The sequence below is a fragment of the Papio anubis genome, chromosome 5 (assembly GCF_008728515.1).
Source record: "Papio anubis isolate 15944 chromosome 5, Panubis1.0, whole genome shotgun sequence".
NCBI classification, from domain to species: Eukaryota; Metazoa; Chordata; class Mammalia; order Primates; family Cercopithecidae; genus Papio; species Papio anubis.
In genome coordinates, this window is record NC_044980.1 from 140,878,746 (window position 1) to 140,894,095 (window position 15,350).

The following is a 15,350-nucleotide window of genomic DNA, read 5'->3' on the forward strand; positions in this document are numbered from 1 at the left end:
CGAACGGTTTCATGAAACGGTGAAACCCCATCTCTATTAAGAATAAAAAAATTAGTTGGGCACGGTGGCAGGCACCTGTGGTCCCAGGTACTGAGGAGGCTGAGGCAGGAGAAGAATCGCTTGAATCAAGAGGCAGAGGCTGCCGTAAGCCAAGATCGCACCACTTCACTCCAGCTTGGGCAAGTGAGCAAGACTCCATCTCAAAAAAAAAAAAAAAAAAAAAAAAAAAAAAAAAAAATCATTCCAGTAACTTTAAAAAATATTTTTTTGTTACAAATTAAAGAAAATAATTGACTCCTTTATTTATTTTGATTCAGAACTGGACAACAACTGGCATTTGACTGCAATAATGATTTAAAAATTAACAAGCTGATTTCTGCTCAGAAAATGCTTCTAATGCATTTCTGGCTACAATGTGGAATATCTGTCTCCTTTAGGTACACCTTGGATGATTTGGACTCTAAAAATCCAAGTTACACCCAAGATTCCATTATCCTATGGTTACTCACTTGGGCCACAGACATGAAGGACCAGTCTGCAAGAAATAGAAGAATCAAGTGGAGCTCAACCAGTGAATCATCCCCATAATGTAGGGAAACCTTAGAGAGGAGAGCCGGAAGGATATATTGGTTGTTAGGAAAATGTAGGCTACCAGTAGAAAATGACATCCTCTGTTAATAAGATCTGAGGTGCGACTCACATAATTGTCCCAATTTTTAAGATTGATGGGGAGCATGAAGCATTTATTTAAAGTGTTGACAGGCCCCAATAAATGCATAAACTGCATAGGACTCATGTGGTCTGAATGTATTTTAGGGCTTTCTGGGAATTGTCTTGACAGAGAACCTGAGCTGGACAAAGCAGCCTTGATCTGAGTGAGCCAACTGGCACAATGAAGCTGTCAGGTATCTTTCTGCTCCTCTCTCTGGCTCTTTTCTGCTTTTTATCAGGTAAGTTTTTTCTTAAATTAAGATCCCATATTTATACTGAACTGGATATGATGAGTAGTTGTTTATCATATTTCAAAATCCTAATGATTTTGATGTGAAAGACCAATTCTGAGAGATTATTGTAATGATGATAATGATTGTGATGACGACAATGATTATGGTGATAATTATAAAAATTACTGTGATTTGTTGAGTATATACCATATTCTAGGCACGTACCAAGGGATTTTATATACTGTCTCCGAGACTCATAATAACGCATTTCTGTCTCTGTTATTCATATAAGAAAATGTGGAACAGAGAAATTGAGAAAATTAGCAAAAGACTTGCAACCAGTAGTTAGAATTTGGAATTTGAATCAGATTCTCTTGGCATCACATTTGATGTTTGTTCCATAAAACTAGACTGGAGGATGGATAATTGCATTAAATATTGGTTTTGCTTTCCAGACTAAAGGAATATTTTCCTCCCCTTAGTTATTATTACAAATAAATTCAAATAATTAAAATTAAGACAATAGGGAAAATGGAAAGTCAATGAGAAAATCTTTGAAAATATGTAATTGAAACTTGGAATGCAGAAACGTATGTTTCTGGTGAGCTAAATAATCTTCAAGAAGGAGAATATCTTTGGCCACTTTAGTGGCCAAAGCACAATCATACTTCAAGGTTATGTTTTTCATGACAGAAGCATCAGATGAGCAGGTACATCATAAGCTATTTCTTTCCTTCCTTATTCTTCTACTCTTTCACATTGTAGGGGACAAAGCAAATGCTAGTTTTTAGATCCAAGACCTAGTTTTATCTCTTCTATTAATGGCCTGTGTCACTTAAAGAAATATCATAATTCTCTGAGATATTTTCTCATCTGTAAAATACTAGAAATAAAACTAAGCCCTCGGACCCTCCATATCTTATGTATCATTTATGTGACAGTAGCAGATGAATTTTACTACTATGCAAGATTTTAAATGGCTGTACAAGTAAAAAAAAATCAATGAGATTTAGTTGAGAGAGAAGCCAGTGTTCACTGTAGCTGGTCATAATTACATAAACAAATACACTTAGAAATTTATAAAAAAATGGATAAAGGATTCCTGTGATATTATGGAGTAAGCTTGACTACTAAAGCCAAATAACCTTAATGTGTGGTTCAATCAGCTGAGATGGCAGAAAAATATAGATCTGACTATGTAAAGTTTAGTTGCAAAGATAGTCTCAGAAATCAATTGTTATTCCCTTTTCTTCTCTTTACAAAGGTGAATTGAGGTTTAACAGGATCTGGTTGACTAGCACAATTTACCAAAGCATGGATGCTTCACAGACATACTAGATAGTATTTGGGAGGCCATAGTGCCTAAGGGCCTTAATGTTGAGGCAGAGTAAAGTGAATTTTAGCCCTGGAACTTTCATTATATAGCTTTGTGAACTTTCTGATGTTTGTTTCACTCATATATAAAATAAACACATACAGGACTATCTCTGTATGGAGAATTAAATGAGAAAAAGGCATGTATAATGCTTAACATAGTAGATGGGGTATAGTGCATGTTTAACAAATGTCTATTAACATTATTGCCATAATAAAGTTTAATAAAAAGAGTACTAAATTGGATTCTGTCATTGTGAATATTAATCCTTTTTTTGCCTTGCCACTTCCTACGTATGAGACATTAGACAAATCTCTCCTCTTTTGATGAGAGATTGGTACAGTAGAGAATTGACTGAAAATTATAATAACAAATTGTCCCTGGCTATAAAAACCACTTAGAGTCTAAAAATATAGACTGTCCAGGAACTCTCTGATTTTATGTAATAGAATTTTTAAGTGATTGCCCTAAGAATTTGTCATGTTAATAGTCACCCATATTGCTAGTTATAAATCAATGAGGCTGGTAATCACTGCTGAAAAAATGAACAGTCACCTTCCTTCAAATTAAAAAACAACAACTTGTTTTCTCCTTATCTTTATTATTAGAGATTGTGCTTTAAGGAATTTGCAGTTGTTATCCCATAAGTGTTGACCATCATTGGAGATAGATTGTGCTAATCCACACTCTCTTTGTGGTGCCCTTGGGCTTACATGGAGAGGGATTGGGAAAGGTGTCCCATAGGAATGGCCACTGATCAAAACTCAGCAGCCCATTCCAAGACTGGACTGAGGGATTTTATTATTTAAGTATTTTAAACCACTGAACTAATTAGTCATAAACTAAAATTATATATACAATATTAAGAGGAAGGAAAAGGGAGAGAAACAAGACTATATGTATATGGGATCTTTTCCCTTTTTAAGAATTTAGAGAGACGTAAAAGGAGAAATAAGTCGCAAGAATGAATGAGTTGTTCCTTACCAGTTTACATTTGGGCCAAGTTTTAAAAGTTAAGCAATTTCAAACTCAAAGAACAAGCTACAAACTTCATCTCTTTCCCAACCGTCTGTGGCAAAGGCTTTTGGGAGGAACTGCATGAAATGAACCTTGAAATGTCAAAGGTAGAGGATACTTTCCAATTCAACTTCTTCAAAGTGAGACCAGCGATGATAAGGTCATTTCCATAGTAAATTAGTGCTTGGGCCAGGACTGTAACATGAATTGCCAGATCCTTAATCCACTTTTTTCTACCCCACCCTAACCTCCAACAATTGTTACCTCCTCATGGTTCATGTCTCTATACGACCTTCTTAAGAAGTGAGCAGATTAAAAAAAAAAGAAGAAGAAGAAAAGAAAAGGAAAAAGAAAAGAAAAGTATAACAAACAAAAAAACATGCCGTGATAGCCAAGTACCAGGAATAGATATTAGGAATTTCCTAATGTTGAAAATCTCACTTTTTGCACATCAATGAATTACAATGTTTGACTTTTGTGCTTTTTTTTTCAGGTGTCTTCAGTCAGGGAGGACGGGTCAGTGCCTATTTTTCTCTCTTCTTTCTGCCTGGGTGGTGCTTGGCTAGATCTTCACTGGCCAAAAAGAAATTTGTCTATGGTTAACAGAGCAAAAACAATGAGCAGGCAAACCTTAGGCAGGCATCAGCAGAAATTATTACTCTTTAACTAAACTCTTGTCAGTTTAAAAGAACCTAACCACACATTCTCATACTTTTTTAGGGACGAATAGATATACATAAAAATAGGAAGTATCTGGGATAAAATTCATGCTCTATCATTGATTTCACTATGTGATCTTGGGGAAGTTACTCAACTTCTCTGAGCTGCAAGTTCCACAATTATAGAAAAAGGTAGTATTATTCACGTCATGGAATTGCAATTATATTTAAATTGTGTAAACAATGTGAAAGTATTTGGCAAGCCATAAAAGGCTATATGTGTATTAGTTATTGATTAAAAATTAACATCCTCTGAAGAAGTTAGGATATAGGTTATTATTTCTTTTTTCAGAAATAAGAACTGAAAGCAGACAAGAAACTAGTTTATTGCTCTGTATTGAGGACACACAGACTGATTCACTCAGATTTTAATAAAATTTGGTTTAAAAATTGGAATGAGCACAAGTTATCTTCATCGTTGGATCTTTTCCCCCCGTATTAGTTCACCAGTGTCTTTCTATCTTTTTCATTTTAACTGTCAAAGGACAACACAAATACTATTTGTTCTGCTAATCCTGCTCCTTTGTCCATATTAAGCATTTCTACTTGGTTTTGGAACTAGTTATTGTTCAGCCTTGGTGTGCCTTGTTATGCCTTTGACGTGAAAATTTCTGGACACTACTGCTAACTGATTGGAGTTGGCAGTCATTGGAAATGTTTTCCAACCCTAGTGTACCCACTGCATTATATAAGACTGTTTTTCTTTTCCATTTTAGCATCTCAGAAATTAGGATGCATCTTACAAGTGATGATGCATTTGTGTGTGTGTGCATGTACATGCATGTGCACTTAGGTGTATGTCTAACACATGCACATGTGTGTTGGCATTGTCATATGAAACTGTATACCTTAAAGTTATATTATTATGTTTAAATAAGCATGATAGTATGGTCTATACTAAACGTGAAAACAAACACCCAAGGAAAGGACACAACATCCAGCCAACACATTTCATATCTCATTAGATAGTAAAATATAGTAAAACCATTACTCATAGAATTAAGAAATATGGAATTTAATCCTAGTTTTCTCATTAACACACACCTTACTTCCCTTCTTTGAAGCTTGATTTCTCAGGGGTTTTTTTCTTACAAACAGAGGTTTTATTGCATTTGGTCCACAGACATATTTCACATTATCTCACGGAGTAGGGACCCTGGGTCGGGGGTCCCTGTGCAGTACTTCGTGGGGTGTGTGGCTGGGAGAGATGGAGCAGTATAGCTGGTCAGACCCAAAACGGGAGAAGGAGGGCTGGGGGCTCCTTAAAACCTACTGAAGGGCTGGGCACGGTGCCTCATGTCTATAATCCCAGCACTTGGGGAGGCCGACATGGGCAGATCACCTGAGGCCAGGAGTTAGAGACCAGCCTGGCTAACATAGTGAAACCCCGTCTCTACTAAAAATACAAAAATTAGCCAGGCGTGGTGGAGCACCTGTAGTCCCAGCTACTTGGAAGGCTGAGGCAGGAGAATCCCCTGAGCCTGGGAGGTGGAGGTGCAGTGAGCCAAGATTGTGCCACGGCAGAGTGTTTTCTAAAGTTTATTTAAATTTTACTACTTACTGATTTTATGCTTGAGAAGGGCCAAAGTTTATAGTTTGCTTGCTTCATGATCACCTGGATTGCTTACTAAATATACAGATCCCCAGGCAAGACATTGAATAATAATCAGAAAGGTAGGGAGTTTGAGTCTGCATTTTAATTAACTATCCAGATGGCATTTATACATAAGAAAACTGAGCATTTTTCTCTAGGTAAGAGGAGGCAAGCTGTATTGGGAAGCATTGGCTCTGGAGTCAGATAGTACAGATGAGTGGAGTCCTCATTCATACTTACTTGCTGTATGACTTGAAAAATATTGTTTCCCTTCTCATTGCCTTTGTTTCCACATCACTAAGATGAAGGTTTGAATTTAATGATCTCTAAATCCCTTCCTGCCCTAACTCTGCATTGTTATCAACCAAGCCTGTCCTGCCAAAGCTGCTGTCTCTTCTCCACTCAACTATAAATGACAGGGAAGTTCGTATAATTTTAAATGGCACTGAGGCTGTTATTTCTCTTTTCCATGCCTGGAGGGAGGGTGGAAGTTTCAATGCCAGCAGAGGGGATTGAAACTATCATTAGGAGCGTGCTTGCACAAGTCTGGTCCAACCAGAACAAAAGGAAGTAAGATTTCCTCCAACACTCAAGTCATTCTTCTCATGCCAAGAATTCTCTACATGATGAGACATCTGATGGGAAATTATAGTTAGCAGTCTGAATTATGGACTTTAAAGAATATCACATTCATTTGAAAAGATCATTCAAGCTAAACAAAATCATGTTGCCAGACTTTTGGAAATCATAGTCCAGTAAAATTTTCCCTGTAAATGTAAATGACTAATATGCTTACAACTCTTTAATTTGCCAACGAGCTAGATTAAACAGCACAATAATAACTATAAGAGTAAAATAAAACTATTATTTATCATTAGCGTTTCATTAAGTAATTTCCTGTATAGCACCAAAATGTTTAAAAGACATATTTTCAGAATAAAGATAGTCCTTTGAATACATTTTGCTTTTTGAATGTATTGTCTTTAATGTTTAATATTACTGTGTTGCCTTTAATATTTTTATATTTTCCTATTAGGCTTTGTATTTGGGAACCATATCCTCAAAGAGCAGTTTAGATGAATAGTCAGAATTGCAATGAACAGAACAAGCCTTTTAAAAGCAATGATCGGCAACTGTTTTCTGTTACAATACTTTTTGAAATACTTGAATTTAGTTTTGCTTGTATTTTAAGATAAGAACTGGTGAATTTTCATATCATTGGTAAAACAATGCTCCATGACTCTAATGAGTTTGGAGTTTTTTGTTTTTCCTAATTAGCTTGATTTTGCTTAAAATTAATATACTGACAAAATGTCTAAATACCATTTGGGAATGGTATCTAGTACCTATAACTTAACTACAAATTGAAAAACTAAAGCCTCAGAAATGAGGTCTAGCTGACTTACGTCTACCAACAGCCGTAAAGCTGTCAAGTCAGCACTTGAAGACTTCTGACTCCATATGGAGTGAGCTTTCCGTGGCTGCATACTGCTTTTAATCAGCAATAGAGGGTCACTGTGTAGTGCACGTGAAAGAGCTTTGAGCAGTACAATTTCTTAAGTAAATATAAGGTAGTGATTACTATTCTCACTTAAGCAAATAATATGATAAGTACATTAGTTTCAAATAAGATAACTTGTGTCCACATGCAGGAAGAATTTGAAATTAGAAGGGAAAGGAGGAAGAGACACCATGTTAAAATGTCTCACAGCGAGTTTAGAGGCTGTCTAAAATTAAAGGAGGAAGTATTTGGGCAAAAGTAGCTATCTCTCTCATCCAGCCGAAGTTAAGGAGATAAAAACTTATTTTATTGGTTCAGACAAGAAATGTTGAGGACTGGTATAGGCAGTAAATTTGGAACTGGAAAAGAAAATGAAATAAAGCAATGAAGAAGGTAGCACAAGGGAAAATAAATGGCAGTGTTTCAATCTGAGGGAGGGTTGGAGAATCTGAAAAATGCTGCTATCATGAAAAATGGAAAAAAATAGAATATAAAACTAGTTTGGAAGGAAACAGCTGTATTTTGCACATAAATGTCTTAAGTATGAATGAAATTATTGAGTAAAAGGATATATATACACACACACACACACACACACACACATACATGACAATTGAGAGTTAGAGTTTGAGATATTTGTAAAAAATCAATTTAAAAAGTCTGGAATTTTTCAGTACCATATGGGAAAGTATATGTCATTAGGAAGAGAAAACCAAGTATATTAAACTATCTAGGAAATGACCATAATTAATACCCAGGAAGAAAAAAGAAAAGACAGCAAGAGAGAGAAGAAACAGAGAACCAGAGAACTGACATATAATGAAAGTCTGGAAAGAGTTTCAAAAAGGTTGGAGTGATGAAGAGTAGCACATATCATAAGGAAATCATGAAAGTTTTAAAACAACCAATAGATGTATTCTGTATTTTTGAGAGCAGTTTCAATAGAATAGAAAGGGGAGGGAAATAAGGGTGAGAGGAAGCCAAGTTTGGCAGCAATTTGGAAAACAGATATGGTAAAGAATAGAAATAATTTAACCACATAGGTAGTGTTTATCAGTAATAGAAAGAAGATATGCCATCCTATATCCCAAATCCACATTTGTGTGATTGCAAATTTTCATTGGTTTTATTTGTAAACCTAAAATGCTAGACTTAAGTATGAATAATCCTGAGTCTTTAGTTGACTTAATGACCATATAAGCTCAAATTTCCAGAAGCATTCTGCACTTTCTTCAACCCCTGGGGCCCACAGAGAGTGGTCGTCTCCTGCCCAGTCACCATGTTAAAATGTCTCACATAGTGAGTTTAGAGGGCTCTCTAAAATTAAAGGAGGAAGTATTTGGGTAAAAGCTGCTATTTCTCTCACCCAGCCGTAGTTAAGGACATAAGAGCTTTATTTAAAACACATCACGGAAAGTATTCACTGGTAAATCTTGAACCATCAAAGCTAGAAGAGTCCCCAGATACCGTTTAATCTCATGGTGTTGACCATTTTCTATGAGTTACAGAGATCTTTTAGAGCTACTGTAGTTAGCATAGACCTGTAATAAGGTTACTTTCTACACTCCTAATCCAGAACTATTTCAAATATTCTATATGAACTCTTTACAACTTTTATTTGACCACATTTGATCCTTATAAAAACCTTGGGAATCTGAAAATGAGGTATGACTTGTGTTCTTTGTTTGCTGTTTTTTGGTTAAGAAAATTGAGGTGCGGGCATCGAGTCCTTTGTTCAAGATAACACAGACAGCTGATGGCAGAACAGGTTCTAAAACATGATTCTCAGCTTACTTCAGAGATCATCGAAGGCCACTAAAATTTAAGACTATCATATTTATCTGTTCTATGGAAGTTTGTTCATATTCCACTTGACCGATTTGCTTTCATTTATTGAAATGCTTTGCTCTTCCTGGTCTTCTTCCATGGGGCAGAAGAAGACAATACTTGGGTGTGGGTTCAGTTGTGCTAGGCTCAACTGAGATAATCTACGTGAAAGTAGCTTATATTATGAGCAATTGATAAACACAAGACAGTATCATTTTAGTGGAACTAGGATAGAGATAAAGCAAGTTTCCTCTCTCCATATATAAATGTCACTTCATTCCACACAGATATATTTGGAGGGGTTCAGCTTAACTATTGCTTATTGTCATTACTCTTGAAATAATGGCTCAAATGTTATTTACACAACAATTGTGGACTTAATTGACATTGTGTTGAAAACAATCTTTAAACTCCAGACTACTTTTGAAAAACAACTGTAGTTGAAAGGGTATGTTAGTGGCACAGGTGCTACCATTCCTACTATGGAGCCCATAATAATAATTATTAATCAGGCATAACATATGTTCTCAACAATAATGCAGCCTTAGAATCATTTTAAACACAGCAACTTAGGCAGCCATTACTAAATGTTTGTAGTAAGCACAAAAGTTCAAATTCCACAGACTCTGAAACAGGGTAAGGTAATAAAAAGGCATTAGATGCACCTATAATCTAGGTTACTTGGAAGGCTGAGGCGGGAAGATGTCTTGAGGCCAAGAGTTTGAGACTAGCCTGGGCAACATAGGAAGACTTTATCTCTAATATATATATATATTTATTTATTTTAGCAACACAGCAAGACTCTATCTCTAAAGTATATATATATATTTCGTATACAAATATGTATTTATAATATATATAAGTAGATACATTTAGTAACTAAATACTTTAGGGATAGAGTATATATATACTTTAGAGATATACTTTATATATATGTATCCTGTATATATATTAGTTTATATGTATATACATAAACACATTAGAATTTTGTTTTCAAGAGCTTATGGATGGATATTGCATCCACAGGAAAAAGTAACAAGCATCAGGTGATGTCTGGTGTCCATTGTAAGGTTCATCCATGTTTTGTTTTTGTTTTTGTTTTTATTTTTTGATGGAGTCTTGGTCTGTCACCCAGGCTGGAGTGCAGTGGCGCGATCTCGGCTCACTGCAAGCTCCGCCTCCCCGGTTCACCCCATTCTCCTGCCTCAGCCTCCTGAGTAGCTGGGACTACAGGTGCCCGCCACCACACCCGGCTATTTTTTTTTTTTTTTTCATTTTTAGTAGAGATGGTGTTTCACCGTGTTAGCCAGGATGGTCTCCATCTCCTGACCTCATGATCCGCCCGAGTCAGCCTCCCAAAGTGCTGGGATTACAGGCCTGAGCCACCGCGTCTGGCCCATCCATGTTTTGATAGCAATACAGAAGGAGTGCTGTTAGAGCACATTAATATGATGTTTAAAAAGTCATTTCATGACCCAAAACCACTCTCAGTTGGAATACTTTAATGCTGGAGCAAAAAGTTTTACCCATATGGCATTTGACTACATCATTAATTTACTTCTGAATACAATCTGTTTCCCTTGTAATGAGTTAACTGTGACTCAAAGAAAATGTCTCAAGTATATTTAATGTGTTTTACTTAAGCAGATAAGTAGAATACATTGGATAAGGAGAGCAATTTTATATTTCAGAATGCTTTATGTCACAACTATTTATATATGGCTTTTAAAGTTTGCTGTCTAAAGCTTCTGTTCTGAAGGATGATCTCTTAGAATGCACTGACGCCAATGTCACTCTGCTTACTTTGGTAGGTTGACTGTGGTGAGTTCCAGGACCCCAAGGTCTACTGCACTCGGGAATCTAACCCACACTGTGGCTCTGATGGCCAGACATACGGCAATAAATGTGCCTTCTGTAAGGCCATGGTGTAAGTATTATATTCATCAAAGCTGATCCTTGCAAACACAAGCTTCCAGAATAAGACTATGACACTTTTTTGAGGTATTATAGAAGACACCCGTCCCTCCCCATAGAGACTGAAGAAGCAAGCTTCAGGCAATTTGATTGAAAACAGATGGGTCAAAAGCAGCAAAAACATTACATACTAAATTATTAGAAAACATAATCTTAATCACTTTATTATTAATTTTGATTATCTTAGAGAAGTTTTTTAAAACATTCATACATCTTATACATTATAACTTATTATATTTAATAATTTTGATATATTTTAACGTTTTCATTTGTTTCTAATTAAAACTTGCAATATCAATACGTAATGAACATATGTCTATACTTATATATATAACACATCTGACTGATTAATACCAAACTTTTCTCAGAATAAAGTTGGTGGTGTAATATGAGATTTGAATTAATACATGCATATTACTGAGAGGGCTTGAATGTGTCACTTGCTCTAAAATGTCAAACACCTGAATATCTGGTTCAACTTCTTACGTCTTCTGTCAGAAAGAACTATAGTCCCTTTGTCATTATCTCTCCTGTGACCTCTACCATTTTAAATCGTATACATATTTACTCTTGGAGAATGAACAATTGGTACCAAAAAGTCTAAGACTTATGAAAACTCTGAGATTTGTTTAAGATTCATGCTTTCCACAGTTGGCCAGACGTCACCTCTGAGTGCATTTAATTAACATCTTCTGAATCATATAAATGGAATTTATAGAATCAAATAATTAAATGGACAGTGCCGTTGTTAAACCTGTTTCGAACTTCTGTGGTGAATACTTACGATAGTGCACTGAATATATATTTGTCTCTCTTTTTTTGTAGGAAAAGTGGTGGGAAGATTAGCCTAAAGCATCCTGGAAAATGCTGAGTAAAAGCCAGTGTTTCTTGGTGACTTGCCAGCTCTTGCGGCCTTCTTTTCTCACTTCTGCTTATACTTTTGCTAGTGGATTCTTTTAATTCATAAAGACATACCCACTCTGCCTGGTCTTGAGGAGTTGAACGTATATCTATTTCTCTTGATTCACTTGTCAATAAAGTACATTCTGCAAAAGCATTGACTGTGTTCTTACTTTGAGATCAAGAAAATATATGCATACAACAGAGAATAACTGACCTGGGATAAACTTGGATCAAGAAACCTATTTTCTTTATCTAAGTTAACCATCCAGTCATTGTGAGATCTTGGGAAAATCCCTTCCTTTCTTTTATTCTTAGAATCTCCAGGTTTATAATGAAGGATTTTGGCAACATGACCATATGTTATGCTTAGTTACTTAAAATAAATTTTAAGTTACTATCATTTATTAGATCACATAATATTCATTCTTCCCAATTTCAGAAAAAGTATGTTATATAAAAGTAAAATATTTGTTTTCTACAGACCATTTTTTTAGGCATCTGGAATGGAAAATTTGGACTGTATAATTTCTAAAGACATACAGTATTTGGTTTTCTGTAATAGCAATATCATAAGGTATACCAGATATAACGTAACAAAATATACAACAAATAGTGAATATTCAATCCAGTCACTTAGCAAATAAAACAGCTCCAGTTAAAAGAAGACTGAAGGTTAAAGCACAGCTCTGTTGATGATAAGCTCAATCTCCATGTACTGCCTCAACGCTACGAAAATCCACAGTTTGATACATATATATCTTATTCTGAACATTCACATGAAAATATTGAGAACTCTTTCTTTGAGTATTTTCATGTAGTAAAGCGTGCTTCTATAAATAACACCTTACTTGGGAAACTCAGACAGAATACATCTCTAGCTACAACGTAATAACCATCACTCCAGCAACAAACATTTACTGGGGCCTACTCTGTGGTAGATTCTGTTCTAGGTGCCTTGGATTCAGCGTGGATGGGAGTGAGAGGGGCCAATGACCCTTCAATACTTAATGAAGTTTAAATTCCAACAGTAAGAAATAGACTAAAACAATAAATATTATAATAAATGGTATAATAAGATAGAATGTTATAAAGGCTATTAGAAAAAAATAATATATTAATATGGATGAAAAATACTTAGGGAAAGGTGGTAACCATTTGCAGTGCTAAATCAGTTGGTTCCCGTAGTTTTTATTGGAAGACCTAGAGATGAAGAGACTGGCCAAATAAATATATTGAAGAAGAGCAAAAGGAGACACTAAAAAATAGCCATTAAGGTTGTGGAGCATGCTTGTTTTGTTCAAGATTTAGAAAGAAGGCATTGGTGACTGAAGAGGACTGACTAAATGGGCAAATAATAGAAGATGTCAAAGAGGAATGAGCCTAATTCAGGAGAGACTTTGTAGTTACTGTTAATATTTTTTCTTTTACCTTGATGCATGAAATGTGTTTCTAACAATGCATATTAAGATTATATTTCTGATTTTAAAATATCAAATATATTTTATCCACATAGATGTTATCCCTAATTGTACATAATTTAAAAAGACTGAACTGGCCAGACTGAGAGATGTATTCAATATCTAGATAAAGAGCCAGGGAATAGGTTATATTATGCTAGAAAAACTATATGAGCATTCTGTTCCCTGGTTAAAGATTATTCCTCTTGAAGGACAAAAATGAACACATAATCTGTTATTTGGGTACAGCAGTGATAAGAGAGGGTATCCTCAAGTCACACAGACCAGAATGTGAATCATGGCTCTGATGTAAGTTATGTGCCTTTGAGCAAGTCATTTAGACTTCTTTGTATCATAGTTTCTTCATCTGAAAAATAAAGATAATAATATCTACATTCTCGTTTTATGATGAAGACTAAGGATATGATGCATGTAAAGCACTTAATCACTAATATGTAACACTACAGCTTACCCTTCAGATTTGGTGAGCATACTAAAAGAATCCAAGTAATAAAGCACAGTTATGTGTCTGCTTGGAATCATTCTACATCACTTTGGTTATTATTTGTCAGCTTAGCAATAAATTTTCCAATCCATGAGTAGAAGTTGTCTTGTGAGGTATTTATGTCTTCTCTAGTTTCTATCACAGTGATTTGTAGTTTTCTTTCGTAATTGACATTTTGTTGCATGTGTTGAAGGTCAATACAAAGACATTTCAATTTGTACACAATTCTTAAGATACAAACTGAAAATCTAAACAGCCATGCATTGTGATTTTTTTAAAAAAGGTATTCCAGTGGCTTTCTAACTTAAAATTTGGAGGCAACTTTTCCTTAAGAGGCTATAAAGTCCCAGTATGTTCACATGTTAATAAGTTATCACATATGCCCCACCAATTCACAATCTAATGCACATACTATGTACTCAAAACTTTAATCTTTCACAGCACATTGACAAAGTTGTGAGGAAAACAGGACTACCATGACCAAAAAGATGTTACAGAGTGAACACAATTCTGACAGGGAGAACCATAATCAAGAGTGATTTTCTTCAGGAAACAAACAATTCTACAAAAAACAACATGGGAATAGATGTAATTTAAATATTAAAGACATTAAATGCAGGACTGTGACTCCATATTACCATTTAGTGTATGCGTTGTATTAGAGGATATAAAAATTAACCCCCCATTTATGGAATGTTAAACTGACATCTAAGATAGTCAAAGCCTCCCATAATTCAATATCCCACACTAGTTTCTGGTTGTACCCAAAAATAACTACCAGTGAACCATTTCACCTCTTAAATAAAAAGCACTTACACTTATATAATGGGAAGGTGGGATTCCCTCCTTCTTAAATATGTTTCTAGAGCTATTAAAAAACTTGCATTTACAAAATAATTGATTAAAATATTCCTTTGGATTGTACATGTAGAGAGACAAGGACCACTGATAAAACACGGTATATAGTTTTAATCAGACCTGGTTTCTTTCTCTCTGGCTTCATTAGAAGCTGGACTCTTCTCGGTTTTAGTTTCTCCATTTTAAGCAGGTAAATAGTTTCTGGTTATCAGCTTTGGCCTGTTTTCTCTTTGCTCCCACTTTCTCCTTTTTGTTTTTCACTTGTTTTGGTCTGAAGATTTATCCTTTCCTGATGCCTTTTTCGGCTTTGTTTCCACGTTTGCAGGAGCAGGTTCACCTGACAACTAGGCAGATCTTGGGCTCTTCCCTCACAGCCCCTACATTAGGCTGAGTTGGCCTTCTTTTGGGCACGTTTGCCATTGGCAGGACAAGTGCTGGGTGCCTGCAGGCCCCAGTGCACCAAAAGCCTTGGTGAGGTTGAGCTACCTGGCCACTCCCGCTCCTCCGGCAGACAAAGGAACTGAGAACCACGGGGACAGTGGAAGAGGATGGAACTTGTAGTTTTCAATATACAAGGCTTTCACATCTTTATTAAAGTTATTTCTAAGTATTTTAATCTTTTTGATGCTATTGTAAGTGAACTTTTCTTATTTCATTTTTTGGGATTGTTGTTAAT

The 15,350-nt window shown here is 35.5% G+C and overlaps 1 protein-coding gene across 1 annotated transcript; it reads left to right on the forward strand.

Moving 5' to 3' along the window:
• Positions 1 to 349: 349 nt before the first annotated feature.
• Positions 350 to 12,008, forward strand: SPINK6 (serine peptidase inhibitor Kazal type 6). Its single transcript, XM_021939848.1, has 4 exons — positions 350 to 950; positions 3,830 to 3,852; positions 10,789 to 10,904; positions 11,777 to 12,008. The coding sequence occupies exons 1-4, from the start codon at positions 893 to 895 to the stop codon at positions 11,820 to 11,822; spliced, it is 243 nt and encodes an 80-aa protein (XP_021795540.1). The 5' UTR covers positions 350 to 892; the 3' UTR covers positions 11,823 to 12,008.
• The last annotated feature ends 3,342 nt before the right edge of the window (positions 12,009 to 15,350 follow it).

What these genes read in the sequence shown, in the direction of transcription:
- SPINK6 (XM_021939848.1), top strand. Translation starts at nt 893, where the DNA reads ATGAAGCTGTCAGGTATCTTTCTGCTCCTCTCTCTGGCTCTTTTCTGC. An exon ending in TCTTTTCTGCTTTTTATCAG is followed by an intron (nt 951 to 3,829) that starts GTAAGTTTTTTC and finishes TTTTTTTTTCAG; the next exon opens with GTGTCTTCAGTCAGGGAGGA. An exon ending in TCTTCAGTCAGGGAGGACGG is followed by an intron (nt 3,853 to 10,788) that starts GTCAGTGCCTAT and finishes TTACTTTGGTAG; the next exon opens with GTTGACTGTGGTGAGTTCCA.